The 20343-nt window shown below is 39.4% G+C and overlaps 2 protein-coding genes across 2 annotated transcripts; one reads left to right on the top strand and one right to left on the bottom strand.

Moving 5' to 3' along the window:
- The first annotated feature begins 303 nt into the window (after positions 1–303).
- Positions 304–9435, top strand: LOC134656591 (mucin-2-like). The gene is made up of 9 exons (XM_063512146.1): positions 304–1174; positions 1536–1608; positions 3398–4391; positions 4476–4653; positions 5723–6007; positions 6694–7086; positions 7682–8074; positions 8494–8778; positions 9295–9435. Exons 1-9 carry the CDS (start codon positions 458–460, stop codon positions 9412–9414), a joined length of 3438 nt encoding a protein of 1145 aa, XP_063368216.1. The 5' UTR covers positions 304–457; the 3' UTR covers positions 9415–9435.
- A 6287-nt stretch (positions 9436–15722) lies between these two features.
- LOC134656218 (GATA zinc finger domain-containing protein 14-like) lies at positions 15723–19290 on the bottom strand. The gene is made up of 2 exons (XM_063511721.1): positions 19234–19290; positions 15723–18247 (listed from the first exon to the last, which is right to left on the bottom strand). Exons 1-2 carry the CDS (start codon positions 19238–19240, stop codon positions 15729–15731), a joined length of 2526 nt encoding a protein of 841 aa, XP_063367791.1. The 5' UTR covers positions 19241–19290; the 3' UTR covers positions 15723–15728.
- Between the last annotated feature and the right edge of the window lie 1053 nt (positions 19291–20343).

The raw sequence follows: 20343 nt of genomic DNA, 5'->3' as shown, positions 1-20343 counted from the left end.
ATTCACATGTTTTAAAATCACAATTTATAAGATTGAATATGTCCTAATAAGGTGTACCTAATATACGTATAGTGATATGATGATGAGTCAGAAGCAATTGACATTGTGGACCATAACAAAATAAATAAATAAACATATTCATGATTTCAAATACATTAATCATAAATTTAATTAAAATGTATTTACAAGCAGAGATAAAAATTTACTAGTTAATTACAAAGTGCATGTGGCATTAAAGTCTTGAAATTTTAACAGGCGTGCCCCAAGGGTCTATTTCGGCTTTTACACTACACATACCTATATCATAATCCTCAACTAACATAATTATTTTTATCTTTTTTTAGGTGTCGTAGCAGCATTATTAGTAGCCTTGGTCGCCGTAGCGGCCGACGATTCATGTCCATCGGACTGGACCCAGGACAAACTTCTGGTCCACGATGATTGCAACAAGTTCTACATGTGCAGATTCGGCGAACCCGTTGAGATGACCTGCTGGGGCGACCTTTTCTTCAACATTCATACCTGGGAGTGCGACTGGCCCTCGGAAGTAGAATGCGGTGAAAGGAACATTCCTGGACAAGAGCCTACAACTACTGCTGAGCCAGAAACAGAGCCTACCACCGAAGAACCTACAACTGTTGAGCCTACCACCGAAGAACCTACAACTGCTGAGCCTACCACCGCAGAACCAACCACCGTTGAGCCTACCACCGAAGAACCAACAACTGTTGAGCCTACCACCAAAGAACCTACGACTGCTGAGCCCACCACCGCAGAACCTACAACTGCTGAACCTACCACCGCAGAACCTACAACTGCTGAGCCTACCACCGCAGAACCTACAACTGCTGAGCCCACCACCGAAGAACCTACCACTGTTGAGCCTACCACCGAAGAACCTACGACTGCTGAGCCTACCACCGAAGAACCTACAACTGCTGAGCCTACCACCGAAGAACTAACGACTGCTAAACCTACAACTGCCGAGCCTACCACCACGGAAGAACCCGCAACACCCGCGCCTGGGTTCCTCGAGAACGGTTGCCCCGTGGACCCCCACATCCACTGGCTACTGCCTGTGGAGGGAGACTGCAACGGGTTCTACTACTGTGTGTGGGGAGAGCTAGTGCTGAGGGAATGCGCGCCCGTCCTTCACTTCAATAGAGAACTTCAGGTAAGTTATTCAACCATTTTACTGCCAATAAGGTTACTGATAAGATTTGCATTGTTAATTATAAATGCATTTTTAGGCTCTTCCATTGAGAAAAAATCTCTTGTTCTTGTGCCGCAAACCAAACAAATTATTTTCAAAAAAAGTTAGAACCTATGTTCAATTTATAAATGGGTTGAATTTTATTTGTTCTAAAATTAAACAAGACAAATGAAATGATACGGTATATGTCTAATATGCATCTCTTCATCCATAGATTCATGATTGTAGATTTGTGTGATGGAATGAGTAAATGCGTATTTTTTTAATAATATTAATCATACGTATGGAAATCGTCTACAAGTACTGAACTCCTTTTTTTCAGGTTTGTGATTGGCCCGAAAACGCTGGCTGCACCACATCGCTGAACAAACACAACATCGGCCAATACCTTCAACGTTTTTAGATCCACCTTAAAACTTTGAGATGTACGCCAAATAGCCGAAACAAGTACCTAAGTACACAATTACGTAACCGCCTTCCGAAAAGAAGCTAATGTGATCAATATTCTCAAAATAGATTTAATAATTTATAAAGAATAATAAAACACCCTTACAGAAAACCGTTATATATATATGTGTTTGGTTTATACTTTCAAACTTTCATGGGTGTACCGAGTGATTCGAGGTTTTTTTTGTTATTTGTTGTTTTCTTATCTATTGGTTCCCTACGATCTCGAAAATCTATCTCCTTGTTGGGAGCCTTACTTCTTGTGGTTCCGGTTGGGTAAGTGGAGATCACGATCGACCTAATGTGTGATGTTAATCTATCGCTTTTTCATTCAAGCCGACAAGCATTTGCTTGGGGACCTACTGCGAGTTTTGAAAATCGATATTACGTATTTATTACATCAGATTCAGATTCATAATTGTGAATAAATAGGTACACGGTACCTACACAGTTCATAATTAATCCAGTTAATTATGTATTATATCTAGATTAAAGATAGATGAACCATCTTCGCATAGCGATGACGTTTGCAGTAGCCACCCTAAAGCTTACAACTGTGCCATCTCCTCATTGTTTTTAAAACCCTGACCTGAGACCTGAGATTTTCATCGATTTTTGACAAGTTTTGAAGAATTATATGACAAACGGCTATCAGGTTCTTCAATCTTTTATCTCCTTTTGTGTCGACCAGATTTTGAAAGAAATGAAAAAATGTAGAAACAATTTTTTTATGATTTTTTAAAACATTGTTTATAAAAACACTTTTTTCGTACCTATCTAGTTTGCTGTGAAGGATCTTAGATATACGAAATCTACATATTTGTGTTCGTCTTTGACGTCTCGAAGAACGTGTCGAGGATTTTAATCTTAAACTAATTAACACAAAAGTTGTGGCCAGAAAACCAGTTTTATGGCCTAAAATTATTCTACTTTGATGCCAAATATCTCGAAGACTATGAACTTTGAAATAAATATGGGATACTATATTGCTTAAAGCCGTTGCTGTTAATATGATAAGCTACAAAAAACATTCGAAAACTAAGGGAGGTCAAAGGTCATTGGCGTGGGGGATCCCCTTAACGCGTTTCCTCCATTTCGGAACCGCATAGTAATTTCAATTAGGTATAGGTACCTACTTTGTTAAGCGCTGATATCATCGCTGAACTACATATAGATCTTATAATCGTCAAGTACCCACTTACGTGGAAAGCCATATAAAACATCCGGTCTCAAATCACATCAAGTTTGTTTCAATTAACAAACCAGACCAACGAACGAAAAATGAAGGGTAAATATTTGTGTAAATATTCTAATTATATACCTATTTAAGAAATGATTTAGACCTCCAGTATCCGACTTCCAAATTTCCAAGAAGATACCTAAGTGGTTCTTAATTCTCCGATTTGTCAAAGAAGTCCGCGTGGATTTGGATTTATTTTTAGTGCTATTGTGATAGGATCCTGGAGAGATCGACCAAATCGAATCGATGAATCGAATATTATAAGCACACTGTGATTTAGGATTTGTGAATGTACTCACGCATTTTTTAAACTGATGCAAAAACAATTCTTTCGGAAAGCGGGCTGCCGTTTTATGAAATGGAACTGCTAATTTTCAATGTAGACTGAATATTTAGCTAGATTTGTAACAGAAATTTATAATACTAATCTTTGATAATTTATTCATATAGAAAATACAGAATGGGCAATTAACTTTTTATTATTATCAACTTTTTAGCCGTCATAACAGCCTTAGTGGCTGTGGTAGCCGTAGCAGCCGACGAGTCATGTCCGTCCGACTGGTGGGCACGTGATAAACTTCTGGCCCACGAAGACTGCCAGAAATTCTATATGTGCTCATATGGCAAACCAGTAGAGATGACCTGCTGCTGCGACCTTTACTTCAACATTGAAACCGGACAGTGTGACTGGCAGTATAATGTAGACTGTGGTGATAGAAACAGTCCAGGAGAAAATTCTACGCGTACACTAGAGCTAGAAACGGATCCCACCACTCCAGAACCTACTGCCACTGACCCTACAACTGCTGAGTCCACAACCCCTGAACCTACTACAACGGAACCCGCCATTTCAGAACCCAAAACCCCTGAACCTACTACAACGGAACCCGCCACTACAGAACCCACAACCTCTGGACCTACGACAACGGAACCCGCCACTTCAGAACCCACAACCCCTGAACCTACAACAACGGAAGCCACCACTCCAGAATCCACTACCCCAGAACCTATGACTACGGAACCCGCCACTTCAGAAGCCACAGCCCCAGGACCTACGACAATGGAACCTGCCACTTCAGAAGCTACAACCCCTGAACCTACTTCAACGGAACCCGCCACTTCAGAACCCACAACCCCTGAACCTATTACAACGGAATCCACCACTCCAGAACCCACAACCCCTGAACCTACTACAACGGAACCCGCCACTTCAGAACCCACAACCCCTGAACCTACGACAACGGAAGCCACCACTCCAGAACCCACAACCCCTGAACCTATGACTACGGAACCCACCACTTCAGAAGCCACAACCCCAGGACCTACGACAATGGAACCTGCCACTTCAGAAGCTACAACCCCTGAACCTACTACTACGGAGCCCGCCACTTCAGAACCCACAACCCCTGAACCTACGACAACGGAACCCGCCACTACAGAACCCACAACCCCTGAACCTACGACAACGGAACCCACCACCCCTGAACCTACGACAACGGAACCCATCACTCCAGAACCCACAACCACTACCACCACCACCACTACCACCATCGAGCCTACAACCCCTGCAGCTACCACCGCGAAACCCACAACACCTGCGCCTGGATTCCTAGAGAACGGTTGCCCCGTGGACCCCCACATCCACTGGCTGCTGCATGTGGAGGGAGACTGCAACGGGTTCTACTACTGCGTGTGGGGAGAACTGGTCCTGAGGGCCTGCCCGCCCACCCTGCACTTCAATAAAGATCTCCAGGTTAGCTTTGCGATGTTGGCTGAAATAGTTGTCAGCTCTATTGAACCACGCTTCGCCTTGATTGGCTTGTTTAGGTATAACTAGTAACCAGGCCATCAGACTTTCCCCGTCTCCTAAACGTATTCAAGTATTTTAACAGTTTCGTTTAATGCACAGGTTCTGGAAGAAAACATGCAGCACATTTTAAACCAGGCTATAGAAGATAGAATAGGTCTGTGAAATTTGAACATACATTCTTCAAATGTTGTAGAGCTCCATTAAGAGAGGACCGTAAAACGGGGTGCGTAGGTGCAAAACTGACATTCAAACCTCGATAACATTTTATTTTTACATATGCAAACTGAATGGTGTATATAATAAGTGTTCCGGACGTTTGTATTTTAGTTTTTATTTTATTTTGAGTAGTTCCCTTTCATAACTTTGACGATAAACAGGAAAACCCACCTCACCCCGTAGTCCCTCGTATTTGGGGTGAGTTGGGTTTTCATACAAAGGTGATTTTGGAAGATTTTTGGATCGTTTTTTTTTATTATGAGTATTACTATAGCTCCATTTTAAATTGGAATACATTATTTTTGTAGCAGTAGCCTTAAAATCCCATTTCACCCCCCTTTCATCCCTTCTCCCCTCATTCATAACCCAACTCTCCCCGCGAACCCTACTCACCCCATTTTAAGGGATTTATTGAAATTCAACCCCTAAAAAGATTTAAATGACTTAAACGCAGACGAAGTCGTGGTTGGAACATAGTATAGGTATGAATTAACCTTTTGAACGCTTTTTGTCATAAACACAAACATCACTCAACCGCCAGGGTTGAAAGTGTGAAACTTGAACAGCGTCCGCCATAACACTTGTAGTTGTGCCTGGCGCTGTGGGCATGACTAGTAACAATGACTTTAAAAGGTGTTCTTGGCGTTCAAAAGGTTAATCAATGATAAATAGAATACAGCTACGAGTAAATAAATAGTATTAGAAGAGTGCCTAAAAATCATTCTTACTCGTACCTCGTACATAATATACACGACTGCCCAAAAAAATAAGTGTATTGTTTTTTATTTATTTATAGGTCTGCGACTGGCCCGTAAACGCGGGTTGCAATTCTTCAGTATCTACGACAACACAACCTTCGACTCCAGAACCTAATGTTACTACGCCCACAACGCCTAAAGATACCACCGTGAAACCCACAACACCCACGTCTGGGTTCCTCGAGAACGGTTGCCCCGTGAACCCCCACATCCACTGGCTGCTGCCTGTGGAGGGAGACTGCAACGGGTTCTACTACTGCGTGTGGGGAGAATTGGTGCTTAGAGAGTGCCCACCCACCCTGCACTTTAATAAGGATCTCCAGGTAAGCTTTGCGATGGTGGATGATATGGCCGTCAGCTCTATTGACAGTATTGACCCACGCTTTGCCGTTCAACTTGTATATATAAATCATAAGGAATAATTTGTCAAACCTGTTTTTGGCAATTTAAAAAATGGCGTAGCTATATGTCGGTTCACTAGGTTTGTAACTCACAGACTAGTATTACCTTTTTATAACTTGATGAAGACACTAACATTTTTATTTAATGGTGGTCATGTTTTTCAGACCATCTGGCCATATCTTTCCCCTTAATATATTTATAAAACAGTTCTGCTTCTGAAAGGCAACACACTACCAAACTAAACTGTTGAAGATATAATAGGACAGTTACTTTAAATAATTAAAACTTAATATTAATATCAACTATGTTGCTATGCCCTGTCAGGGTAACCATGCATGCACTTAATACGTGGTGTTAACACCTTAATGTAACCATGGTTCTGCAATAAATTAAATAAAATGAAATGAAAGACTCTTCAAATGTTGTTTAGCCCTACTAACGAAGAAAATATTTTTGAAATTCATCCCCGAAAATTGGGTTGAAAGATTTTACAACTACTAGGAGGAAGTGGCAGCCAGAAGCAAATAATATGAATTAATGAATGATGGATAGAATACAGCTATATTCATTTTGAAGTGAACTTAAATTGTTCGTACATTATTTCCAGATGTGCGACTGGCCCGCAAACGCTGGTTGTAACTCCTCTGAACCTCCAACTGAAACAGAACCTACCACTCCAGAACCTACGACCACTGAATCTACAACCACACAATCCACAACCCCTACACCTACGACAACGGTAGCCACCACTCCAGAATCTACAACCGCCGCGCCCACCACCTCTGCATCCACAACTACCGTGCCCACCACCCCTGCATCTACCACCACGACACCCACAACACCCGCGCCTGGGTGGCTCGAGAACGGTTGCCCCGTGGACCCCCACATCCACTGGCTGCTGCCTGTGGAGGGAGACTGCAACGGGTTCTACTACTGCGTGTGGGGAGAACTGGTCCTGAGGGAATGCCCGCCTACCCTGCACTTTAATAAGGATATCCAGGTTAGCTTTGCGATGGTGGATGATATGACTTGTATATATAAATCATAAGAAATCATTTGACAAACCTACTACTGATTTAAAAATTGGCGGAGCTATATGTCGGTTCACTAGGTTTATAGCCCACAGACTAGTATTACCTTTATTTTATAACTTGATGAAGTGACTAACATTTTTAGTTAATGGTGGTCACCTTTTTCAGGCCATCTGGCCATCTCTTTCTCCTGAATATATATTTATTAAAACAGTTCCGTTTCTGAAAGGCAACACACTACCAAACTAATCTGTTGAAGATAGAATAGGATAGTGAATTTTAAAACATATATTATATTCTTCAAATGTTGTTTACCCCTTCTAAGAAAGTATTTTTGAAATTCAGCCCCGAAAATTGGGTTGAAAGATTTTAACAAGTATTAGGAGGAAGTGGCAGCCAGAAGCAAATATTTGAATTAATGAATGATGGATAGAATACAGCTATATTAATTTTGAAGTTAACTTATTCTTTTTTCCTTGAGTACCTATAAAATTTGGAGTATCGCTCGCAGACGTATCTGCTTGTTAAAAAATTTAACTTAAATTGTTCGTACATTATTTCCAGGTGTGCGACTGGCCCGCAAACGCTGGTTGCAACTCTTCTGAACCTTCAACTGAAACGGCACCTACCACTCCAGAATCTACGACCACTGAACCTACAACCACACAATCCACAACCCCTACACCTACGACAACGGAACCCACCACTCCAGAATCTACAACCGCCGCGCCCACCACCTCTGCATCCACAACTACCGTGCCCACCACCCCTGCATCTACCACCACGACACCCACAACACCCGCGCCTGGGTGGCTCGAGAACGGTTGCCCCGTGGACCCCCACATTCACTGGCTGCTGCCTGTGGAGGGAGACTGCAACGGGTTCTACTACTGCGTGTGGGGAGAATTGGTGCTGAGGGCCTGCCAGCCAACTCTGCACTTCAATAAGGATCTCCAAGTAAGCTTGTTTAGTTGCTGAAAGCTCTATTGGACCCACGCTTCGCCCTGAACGGCTTGTATATATCAATAATAAGGAATAATTTGTCGATCCTGGTTTTGTTGAAATTCAACCCCATGGGGGGTGATGATTGGGATGATATACTCAACCAAATCTTGTCAGTAAATAGGAACAAAAAAACTATACTATCCTTTTCTTTTGGGTGCTAGTACTAGTGTAAGACAAAGATAGTATGATTCTCTCTGTCTATGTTTGAAATCAAACAGACCTTTGACACACTATAGTTTTTAACGACTACGTATGAAATTGCGAGCGAAATTGAATATACAAAATTAACCCAATGGTTAATCAATATTAGAGAGTATATTTATATTTATGGGATTTCAAGTGTGTTTTAGTAATTCTCACATTATTTCTAGGTCTGCGACTGGCCCGCAAACGCTGGTTGCAACTCTTCTGTACCTACAACAACACAACTCACAACTGCAGAACCTAACGCCACTACGCCTACAACCCCTACACCTACCACTGTTGAACCCACAACACCCGCAGCTGGGTTCCTCGCGAACGGTTGCCCTGTGGACCCCCACATCCACTGGCTTCTGCCTGTGGAGGGAGACTGCAACGGGTTCTACTACTGCGTGTGGGGAGAACTGGTTCTGAGGGCCTGCCCGCCCACACTGCACTTCAATAGGAGAATTCAAGTAAGTACTTAAGCTATTTTTTTTTTAACTCTAAATGTATATTACCGTTTTGTTAGTGAAAACGGGTTTTCCCTAATTACAACTGGTTTTTCGTATCGTTTCAGTGAAAACGCGTTTTCCGTAAGGACTCGATGAAAACTAGTTTTACTGGGATGTTTTTAGTCAAAACTGGTTTTAGCAAAGTGCCTTGGTGAAAACTAGTTTTGAATAATAGTTAAAATATTTATTTCAGTGAATACTAGTTTTGAATAGTAGATTATAATACTTAAAAGTTTTTTAAGCGCAAACAAAATATATAGAGGGAAATGCTTGGAAAACCATTTTTAACTTCGTAACTTTGTTTAGAAAGACTAGTTAGGAGGTGAACATATCAAAATTCCCCGGACTCCCCGGCCGTGGGGTTTGAAGGTCTCATTTTTCAGGTTTTCGCTTATACTCGTATCTTGAAAACTAGGTATGCGTAACATAATATAACTCGTGTACTTACTGTTAATCAACTTGCCATTTTGTTTTCAGGTTTGTGACTGGCCCACCGATGCTGGTTGCGTCACAGCGCTGAACAAACACAACATGGGGCAATACTCTAAACTTTTTGCCACAGAACTTTTCAAGGGCATAACAAATTCAAGGATCTGAACAGATGCATAATTACGAAAGCGACAATTTTGTGGCGAGAACCGACTTTCTTGGAGAAAACTATTCTGGAAAAAGTATTGGAATTCATTTCTAACATTAACTAAACAAAATTACGAAATCGCTAAATAAATACAACGGATCAGGAATGTGTCACTTTTTCTTTTGTTTTACGTCCTAGATAATGGTGAATAAAATCGTGAAAAATATATTTTCACCTCAGCAGCTCGAACAAGGGTACTTTGCTACTTAAAAACAGTGAGCAAAATCGCATTTTGCTCACTGAGTGAGACAAAATGAGCAAAATGCTATTTTGCTCACTCAATGAGCAAAATGCGATTTTGCTCACTGTTTTTAAGTAGCAAAGTACCCTTGTTCGAGCTGCTGAGGTGAAAATTTAATTGTTGGTATATCTTAAGAAAACATGAGTGAATAGAGGTAAGTGATGAAGAAGGAATACATTTTTCGGGTTCTCTAATATGTTCTCACTGCTGAGGTGAAAAATGTTGTGTACTACACGAGATCAAAGTTATTTACATCTCGTGCGCTTTTGAGTCCCTTACTACGCTCAAGATTCTAAATTAGATTCACTCGCTACGCTCGTGAATCTATTATAGAATCTTTCGCTTGCACGGGACTCAAAATAAGCACTCGAAGAAATATCAAACTTTGATCTCTTGTTGTACAAATAACTATTTTCACCTCAGCAGCTCGAACAAGGGTAGTTTGCTACTTAAAAACAGTGAGCAAAATCGCATTTTGCTCACTGAGTGAGACAAAATGACATTCAAGTGACCTTAATATTCAAATGTCATGCGGGGTCTAATACAAGTTCGAAATACTTGGATTTTATTATCTCTGTCCCTTTCACGTCGTTAGCAAAAAGAAAGAGACAAAAAAAGTTCAAACGACATTCAATGGTATACTGACGGTTTATAATAGACCCCCGAAAAACGTCAGAACGCATCGTTCCAAAACATATACGAGTATGAATTCTTAATAATTAATTAATGAAAATAAAGTTTAAGATTTGACAAAAACACTATATTTTACGTAATTTATTGTCAGATTAAAATAATGAACTCAAAAAATACACAGAATATCACGTAAAATAAATAATTATACTTTTAAGAATCTCTACTATAGTTTACAAATAGTAAGTATCCGCAATTCGGACCGTATCTTACAATGATTTTTTTTTTTCAAAAAAAAGTTGTCGCATGAAGTGTCAATCAATTGATGGTCGTTGCATGGTCGTTGTTTTCATATATTTCCTATTTAACTGAAATATGATCCTTGAGGGATACTTAACTTTGTCTAGCAGTGTGTGTTAATGACGTTAGAACTTATAATTTTAAACAATAATGAATACCAAGTGCCCCTAGATTGCTTTGTTCTTTTCACTGAACCGGACCTGGATAAAATCACTCTAGAACACTCAATTCCATATATCTATATACGAGTTTATTAAGATTTCATCATATCCCTAAACTTTCCCAGTGATTTATGACAAAACAAGTTGTAAATCGAACTCATTTCCTCAACTCACTGACGTGGTTTTGGGGTTTTGATCAAGTAAAATGACAAAGCGAATACTGATTATACCTATTTCGTCATATCACTTGGCCAACCCAGAGATTTAATCAAATCACGGGCAAGGCCCCAACGTTGTCATTTCTCAGTACAAAATTTATCCGTCAAACCGTAGCCATTTTGGTGGTGGGCAAGCTTTGTATGTGTGCGTTAAAATGTGTATGTGTGGGTTTATTGCACGTTTTTAGGGATGTAGACTTATCGATTTTAATCATGTTATAATATATCGATACTCTCTACACAGCGGAACGGAATAGCGATTAATTGAAGCTTCGATATCTTCACTAAAAATAAACACCCTGGAAATGCTAATGGATAATTAATATTTTATAAAATAATAATAAACTCAATTATTGCGAAAAACATATTTTATTTGGTTTTAATGTAACTTTTATATATGTGACCTCCTTTAGACAATAATTCAAATAATTATAACGGGGTCACAATTAAGAATAACTTTAAAAAAACTTCTAAATTAATGTTTACAAGGATAAATTCTATATCTGGTTTAATTTATCGCCCGTTTTGAATTAACACACTGTAATATAGAGTTAAGTTATAATGGTTATCTGTTCATTTTAGGTAGTTTAAATCGTTTCAAATAAAATTTAAATTGTAAAAAGGTCGTATAGTTTATCGATATCCCTTTATCGACGTGGCCACAGGCCTTTGGTTCCTCATTGTAAATCGTACATAAAATGTGTCTGTGTTTGTGAGGCTACGGTGACAGGTGGCTTAGGCTTCATCTTTAAAAATAATAAATCTATGATCACGGGATATTTCTAAGGAAGTGATCCATTATAGGTAATATAGTGTTTCGACATTCTACAATATACATGATTAAATAGATCACATCCCTTAAGCCTAGTTCGGACTACGTTAGTAATTTAGTCGAGTGTCGAGTATTTGTGACTTTACATGCCTAAAGGGTCTATGATAGTCTGAACTAGCCTTTAGGGTTTCCTTAAGACCTACGACTACGACTAGTAACGTCAGTTCAGTTTTATTGAGTTTTTCACTTACAGCTCTCTACTTTCATTCATAAAAATGTATTGCTATATTATGTTCAATTGTTCATATCTCTGCATCATATGCCTAGGGTTGCCAGATCAAAAGGCGCTATTATCGCGAAAAAATATAATTTTTTCGGTATTTTGGGCCTTAAGTCGGGAAAAAAAAACCATTCAAATTAAATTAATTGTATTAAAAACAACGATACCTATTTGACATTATTGGCACTACGTCAGCTGCTCTGCCCAATCTGCGCGCGCGCTGACGGGCCCGACGCGGGTCGCTTGCTCGCTCGACGACAGTTTGGAACTTGAAATTATTGTTTTATAACGTGAAGCTGTTTTTCGGGACAATTTTCACTTTGTCGGGAATCGGGAACACATGCTAAAAATCGGGAGAATCCCGCCGAAACCCGACCATCTGGCAACCCTACATATGCCTGTGAGGATTTCGCCTGTGGCTGACTCGTGTTATTAATGGGTGATATATAGGATATAGGCGTAGAAAAGAAACTAACATAATTATATCAATTATATGCATTTTTCTCCAATATGCTCGGAAATGTTCACCTTATTGTAGCAAAAATAGTACCGGAAGTACTTCTTTATTGTCAAACTCTAATTTTTAAAAAATAAAACTATCGCTGTCCTGTTCTAGCGGACGGGAAGTAAAAAAACACTACAGTAATAACTTATTACTGTAGTGTTTTTTACTTTTTAAAAATAAAAAACGCAAACAGCCAATTATTATAGCCGCGAGCCGCGTCTACACAACTCGATCAGCTATCATTTCAAGCTATAGGATAGAGTGAGATAGTAATATAAACGGCCTTACATGTCTCGTTCTTACAAGACCGTTGTGCTCGTGTATGATCGTGCGAATACTGCTTAATAAAATCAAAGATTATTTTTATATTTTTTTAAGGATCTCATCCGTGTTCATAAAGCTTATATTGCACAATTTTATTATAGTTTGACATAGACAGAGAGAATCATACTATCTTTGTCTTACACCAGTACTAGAACCCAAAAGAAAAGGATGAGTATAGTTTTTTTGTTCTTATTTACTGACAATTTGGTTTGACCAACTATATTTTCGATGAACGAATATTGAATGGTACTGAATGGCAGAATAAGTTTGTGCCTTTAACTTTTAATAATAAATTAAAGAGGGAAATTGTTTTTGACGTTTTTGATGTGAAGTTTCGATTTGAGTGATGCTCACAGAGTTGTCATTTTCGCGCTCGCGCTTGACAGACAGCTGAAGTGTGCGAAAGGGAAGCCATCACGTATATGAACATACCATGAGTGCGAAAGAGTCAGACTACCAATGAGAAAACGTGACCACTTTTGACTTTGACGACGGCCGCGGACGGCCAAGAGCGTATCACAGTAATTTTCAAATTGAAAAATATACACGGATTAGGACGAAAAGTATTAAATCAAGTAATTCAGTGAAGATTACGTCTTGTAGTGTGCCGGATTTCAGTGTTACAGTGCCAAATAATCCAAGCAAACACAAATTTCAGAGGATTTATGATATTCCTAGCGAAATTTTCATAACGATATTTTGTCAAAATAACAGCGTAAAAAGTGTAAGAAGCCGGTTTATAAAGTTTATTATAAGTTTTTCTTCCTTTGTGTGCTAATATTTTATCATATTAGTCTATAATTTAAAATATTTTGTGTAAAAACATAACCTGTTACTTTACGCTAGGGCTTGACAAAATGTTCATATGACAGTATCGATAACTTGTCGGTATATTAATAGCTATGTAATTATTTCTTCACAAGACATTATTAAGATATTAGCTTTTATAACCGACTTCAAATAATAACGATTGTTATACCTTTTTGAAGGTGCTCATGTTTAGCGGTAAATTTAAACTTCACTTTCCAACACAGTAAGAATTACATTAAGATAAGTCTGCAACGATTTTGATAGTACACGCAGTGCAAGTGTTATTTATACGTCATAATGTCGTAGAATTTTAACGTTTAAAATAACACATTTGAAAAAGTAGTCGATAAAGCAATCAAACATCGACAGATTATTAATAAAGTCCGTCAACCAAATCTTGTCAGTAGTAAAAGGCGGCAAATTTGAAAAATCGCGGGTTAGCAACACTGTGTTCGAATAATTCCAAAATGCGTGTCATCTCTGTTTTATCTGTGGAATGTGGATCGTGAACGACAGCCGTCACCTTATTTGTTTTCATTTGGTTTTCATTCTGAATCGTTTCTGTTTCAAGAGATATTTCTGCTGTCACCATTAAATACCAATACATTAAATAAGAATAAGCAAAGCTAAGGGGCCTACAATGTACAATCATGCTCGTTGATGGTAAACATTACTAAAAATTGAGGTTATGACAAGTACACACTGGAAGAACTCTTTCGAACTTTTAAGATTATGTTCAGTTTTTTTGTTTTAGGGTTGAAAGGCATAAATAAAATTAAAACGTATGCCTAAATCTATCCAACAAGACCATAAATTGTGTCCTGGAAACCGTCCATAGGCCCACATGTCTAATATTTTCAGCAATCAGTTGTGACTATTTACAAAGATGCAATAGAATACTACAGAGTATTATGCTTGGTTGAAGTGACCCGGTAACATTGGTAACTTCATTATATTTTTTCAATTAATGACCTGAATTATAGTGTAAGCTAAAGTGACCCTTATCTTATTTACCTTTAAATTAAATAAACACCCAAATATCAGTTGTTTTATTTTTAATATGTAATCCTATTGTACAATATATACCAATCAAAAAAATTACACAGGTATGTCATATTCATCCAGAAGAGTACACTAATTTACATTAACAAGTGGCATATTATATTGTAAATAACAAATATATGCACTATCTAATTATCTGCATTTTGATATGATTTTATTTTAGTAAACTTAGAAGACATAGATAGGGAACAAAGAGAATATAAGCACTACGATAGGGAGTTGTTTTTGATATCTTCAAATTTGTTCATCATTTTGATTAACATTGTTTTAACATCGCTTTTAAATTGTCCGTCCATTTCAAATTTTTTCAATAAACCGCGAGTGACAATTTGAATTGACGTACGCAGGGCGCGCTCAGCGGAAAAAAAAATCTTTTGGTTCGATGTACATTGCTGCTTTTCTTAGCGCAATACTGCTCTTTGAGTGTTGCCCTACTTTAGTTTGCTTTACATTGCTACTGACAAGATTTGGTTGACGGACTATATGTTGTAACATGACATCACTATATTCGATCTCACATAGACAATTTACGCACACACTTGTATTTCATTTTTGGTCGCACTTTTGAAGATTGACAGTTGTTCTAGTCATATTAATTCTATGGTGATGCTCGATGCTTAAATAATTATTATTTTACTTTATTTCCTCGCATGTTTTGGAGAAAAGCACTATATATGCCTCTGCAGGAATAGCAATTCGTGGATTCGTCTTCTTTGTCGGACTCCGCTACGCGTCGTCCGACAAAATCGAAACTCATCCACGAATTGTCCTTTCCCGGCCTCTGCAATAATGTACTATTTTTTTTTAAATAAGGAAAATCAGAAAATTATGGTATTGGTATAAATATAATCAATTAATCATATATTTACAGTTTAACAGACTATAAATGTAGAATACACAAAATACACAAATAATATTATATTTTAAATATTTTTGGCTCATGCTTATTTATTTTTGTTACAGGAATTTATTTACATCCTAATAAAGTGCAGATGTTTGTTCAGCGATGTAAACGTGCGACGATTACCGCAGTCTACTAGTTCTGGCCAGTCACATTGGTCGGTATCAGGATTGAAGACCAGATTTGGATTGCAATCAAGAGTCACAGGCAAGCCGTCTCTACATACATAGTACTGGTTGCAGTTCTCATGGGCCACTAGGACACTATCTGAGCCGTCCTTGGCACAGATTTCAGGGGCATCGCTAGGGTTTCCATTTCCACCACCGTTGTTATTGTTGTCATTGTTTCCGTCTTCTTTGTCTGCTTCTTCGCTACTACTATCTTCTACACTCTTGCCATTGTCATTGTCACCGTTACCACCTTGGTTTCTGCCTTCGCAGTTCACGTTCTCTGGCCAGTCGCATTGCTCGTTGGCATAGTTGTACAAAAGGTTTAACGGGCAGTCCAACGCAACAGGTGATCCCTCAGAACATTTGTAGAACTGATTGCAGTTTTCGTGGGCTACCAGTACACCGTCTGAGCCTTCGGCAGCGCAGATTTCGCGAGCTTCGCTAGGGTTTCCATTTCCACCACTATTGTCATTGTTATTGTCATTGTTTCCGTCTTCTTTGTCTGCTTCTTCTTCTTCGTTATTACTATCTTCGACACTCTTGCCATTGCCATTGTCGCCGTTACCACCTTGGTTTCTGTCTTCGCAGTTCACGTTCTCTGGCCAGTCGCATTGCTCGTTGGCATAGTTGTACAAAAGGTTTAACGGGCAGTCCAACGCAACAGGTGATCCCTCAGAACATTTGTAGAATTGATTACAGTTTTCGTGGGCTACTAGTACACCGTCTGAGCCTTCGGCAGCGCAAATTTCGCTAGCTTCGCTAGGGTTTCCATTGCCACCGCCGTTGTTATTGTTATTGTCGTTGTTTCCGACTTCTTTGTCTGCTTCTTCGCTACTACTATCTTCGACACTCTTGCCATTGCCATTGTCGCCGTTACCACCTTGGTTTCTGCCTTCGCAGTTCACGTTATCTGGCCAGTCGCATTGCTCGTTGGCATAGTTGTACAAAAGGTTTAACGGGCAGTCCAACGCAACAGGTGATCCCTCAGAACATTTATAGAACTGATTGCAGTTTTCGTGGGCTACCAGTACACCATCTGAGCCTTCGGCAGCGCAGATTTCGCGAGCTTCGCTAGGGTTTCCATTGCCACCACCGTTGTTATTGTTATTGTCATTGTTTCCGTCTTCTTTGTCTGCTTCTTCTTCTTCGTTATTACTATCTTCGACACTCTTGCCATTGCCATTGTCGCCGTTACCACCTTGGTTTCTGCCTTCGCAGTTCACGTTCTCTGGCCAGTCGCATTGCTCGTTGGCATAGTTGTACAAAAGGTTTGACGGGCAGTCCAACGCAACAGGTGATCCCTCAGAACATTTGTAGAATTGATTGCAGTTTTCGTGGGCTACCAGTACACCATCTGAGCCTTCGGCAGCGCAGATTTCGCGAGCTTCACTAGGGTTTCCATTGCCACCACCGTTGTTATTGTTATTGTCGTTATTTCCGTCTTCTTTCTCTGCTTCTTCGCTACTACTATCTTCGACACTCTTGCCATTGCCATTGTCGCCGTTACCACCTTGGTTTCTGCCTTCGCAGTTCACGTTCTCTGGCCAGTCGCATTGCTCGTTGGCATAGTTGTACAAAAGGTTTAACGGGCAGTCCAACGCAACAGGTGATCCCTCAGAACATTTGTAGAACTGATTGCAGTTTTCGTGGGCTACCAGTACACCATCTGAGCCTTCGGCAGCGCAGATTTCGCGAGCTTCGCTAGGGTTTCCATTTCCACCACCATTGTTATTGTTATTGTCATTGTTTCCGTCTTCTTTGTCTGCTTCTTCTTCTTCGTTATTACTATCTTCGACACTCTTGCCATTGCCATTGTCGTCGTTACCACCTTGGTTTCTGCCTTCGCAGTTCACATTCTCTGGCCAGTCGCATTGCTCCTTTTCAATGTTGTACAAAAGATTTGAATTGCAGTCTAGTGCAACAGGTACGCCATAAGCGCACTTGTAGAACTGATTGCAGTTTTCGTGGGCTACGAGTACACCGTTGGAACCTTCAGCAGCACAGATTATGGGAGCTTCACTTGGGTTTCCGTTTCCACCACCACCATTGTTACCGCTCTCGTTGCTACTGGAGTTGCTCTCGCTAGTTTCACTATCTTCGTTACTGCTGCTATTATTTCCAGACTCGCTACTGTCTCCACTAGCCTTGCTGTCGTTTCCAGATTCTCCGCTACCCTCTGGGGCTATTGGCCTGTTGCCACAGTCAACGTTTATTGCCCAGTCACACTCCTGTGTTTCCTCGTTGAACAAAAGGTCTGACGCACAAGGCCGCTCATATAGTTCACCTTGGACGCATTGGTAGTACTTATTGCAGTTGGGATGCGGTTTGAGGATGTCTACATATGGGTTAATGGGGCACCCGTTCTCGTTAAGTTCAGCGCTAACTAATGCTATAGCACAAAAGAGTGCTAGGACTGGGCCTGAAATCAAGAAGGATAGGTTATTTACCTACTAATTAAATGAATGCACTAAACAACAAGAAAACCATTTGAAAATCATTAGTGAACTTTAACAAAATTGCTTCAGAAATAAAAATAGGATGTGCCGATGGCCAATTTAACTTATTTGGTTAATTGATAAAAGTTTATTAATAGAGAGACATTACCGTTTAAACGTTGCGACTTGGGCTAGTGGAGTGAAAAAAGTTCATCTGACAATACCTCTCTTCTCTTTGCAAACTTTCGAAAATTATTCCTATAAACCTATTATTATTCAAATTTTTTTTTCGAGCAAAGAATGAAATTTTTTATTACTAATTTATTATGATGTCTTCATGCGCGTCTCAGATACCTAATTATATTAATTTTTGACCGTTAGTGGTAAAAAATACATAATATAAGTTTTTGGTAAAAATACAACATTTGTGATAAAGAATAACGAATTGGGCGTTTAAAGTAAGCTAGGCATCATTGAGTAAAGCGAAGATCTCCGTTTTAGCTTGGGAAAAAATGGTACAAAATTCTAAATTTTGTGAGCAGATTCAACAATAAAATATAATAGATTTCTTTTTTTAGGTTTTGGATATTTTTCAAAATGGTGGAGTCACGTGGGTTCGCGAGGTCTACACTTCACAGAGAGCCACAAGTTTATTATTTATTACTGTCACACCATTCTGAAAACACCACAGGGCATGAAAAAAACTTTAAATGTTTATGTACATAAAGGGTCAGAGAAAGAGACAAATGAATAAAGGAAACTATGTATAATAAAACCTACCTACGTCACTAAATGTTATTTAGGCACGAGGCGACTGTGCTAATTAAATCATCACGGTTCAAACTAGTTACATGAAAGCTTAAATTTTTGAAAAGAGTATATTTTACTACGGACCGATCTATGATTTATGAGTGCACTGTAAGTACCTACTGACAATATTGCTACGGGTGACTAAGATACAAAAACTTACTTTTCATAACTTTGTTGTCTATATGAAATGCTATTTCAGAGTCCTTTCAGATGTTAAAAATATTAAATTATGAAGCGATCGATATGTGTATCAGCTATTTATACTTTTTTTTGTCGCGGAGATATAATCAATGGAAGATTACTTAGAAACTGATGATGATCAATATCGGATCGATTAATAAGTGGTAGTCGTTGTTTGATCGATAACTGGCCATTTAGCTTCCTCGTGAATTGTTGCAAAATACCTATACCTAAATCCAGATAAACAATGGAAAAACTGATAGGTAATTAATTATTCATATTTGTCTTTAAAGGCACTATGACTAATTTAGTAATTTACAAATTAGTCATCTGTACCCGTACCACGAGTCACTGACAGTGCCAACACTGGCATATACACTAACGTGTGCAGTCGGTACCTTTTGTACCTTGCCACAGTGACAAAAGTTGGACAATAGTAGGTATGAGGTCTCTAGCGACTTATATATTGTAAGGGTACTGCTGTATTGTATCATTCAATCATTAGGTATCAATATGTAGGGTAGGGTAACCTGTACTTTAATGAGATACCGAAATTTCAGGCCGCCTAAGCGACTACTGAAAAACTAAACATAGCTTTTGGTTTGAGAGGATTTTTTATGGATTGTTGCGAAAATAATACCGAACTGACCTCGTAATTACAGAAACAGAGCGCAGACTAGACGACCGAAGCTGTCCTTACTCATTGCCCATATTATTTTTGGGCCCATTTCTAAAACATGTAATAATTACCAGAAAAATATAGAAATAACTTTTTTTTTAAGTTAGGAAACTGCGTTTTCACATCCCGTCCCGCGGGGGGTATGATGGAATAAGGATGACTCACGTTAGACCGGGCCGGGTCCGGGCCGGAGCTTCTGGGGCTTCGTTTTCTATGGAAAGTAAGAGTACCACGTATACCGAAAGTCAAAATTTATTTTTCTGTCTCTTTTTCGGTCGAATATGTAAGACCTATATGCAAGAGCGATAGAGGGGTAACTAACGAAATTTCGTTTATCACGTTACGCTACGGCTTACGTAGGCGGACAACGCGCGAACGCGGCGCGGCGCGGCGGCGGCGCGGCGAGGATGA

This window comes from Cydia amplana, chromosome 18, assembly GCF_948474715.1.
Source record: "Cydia amplana chromosome 18, ilCydAmpl1.1, whole genome shotgun sequence".
In the NCBI taxonomy this organism is placed as follows: Eukaryota; Metazoa; Arthropoda; class Insecta; order Lepidoptera; family Tortricidae; genus Cydia; species Cydia amplana.
The sequence above is the reverse complement of the archived record's forward strand: the minus strand, read 5'-3'. Positions and strand labels throughout refer to the sequence as shown.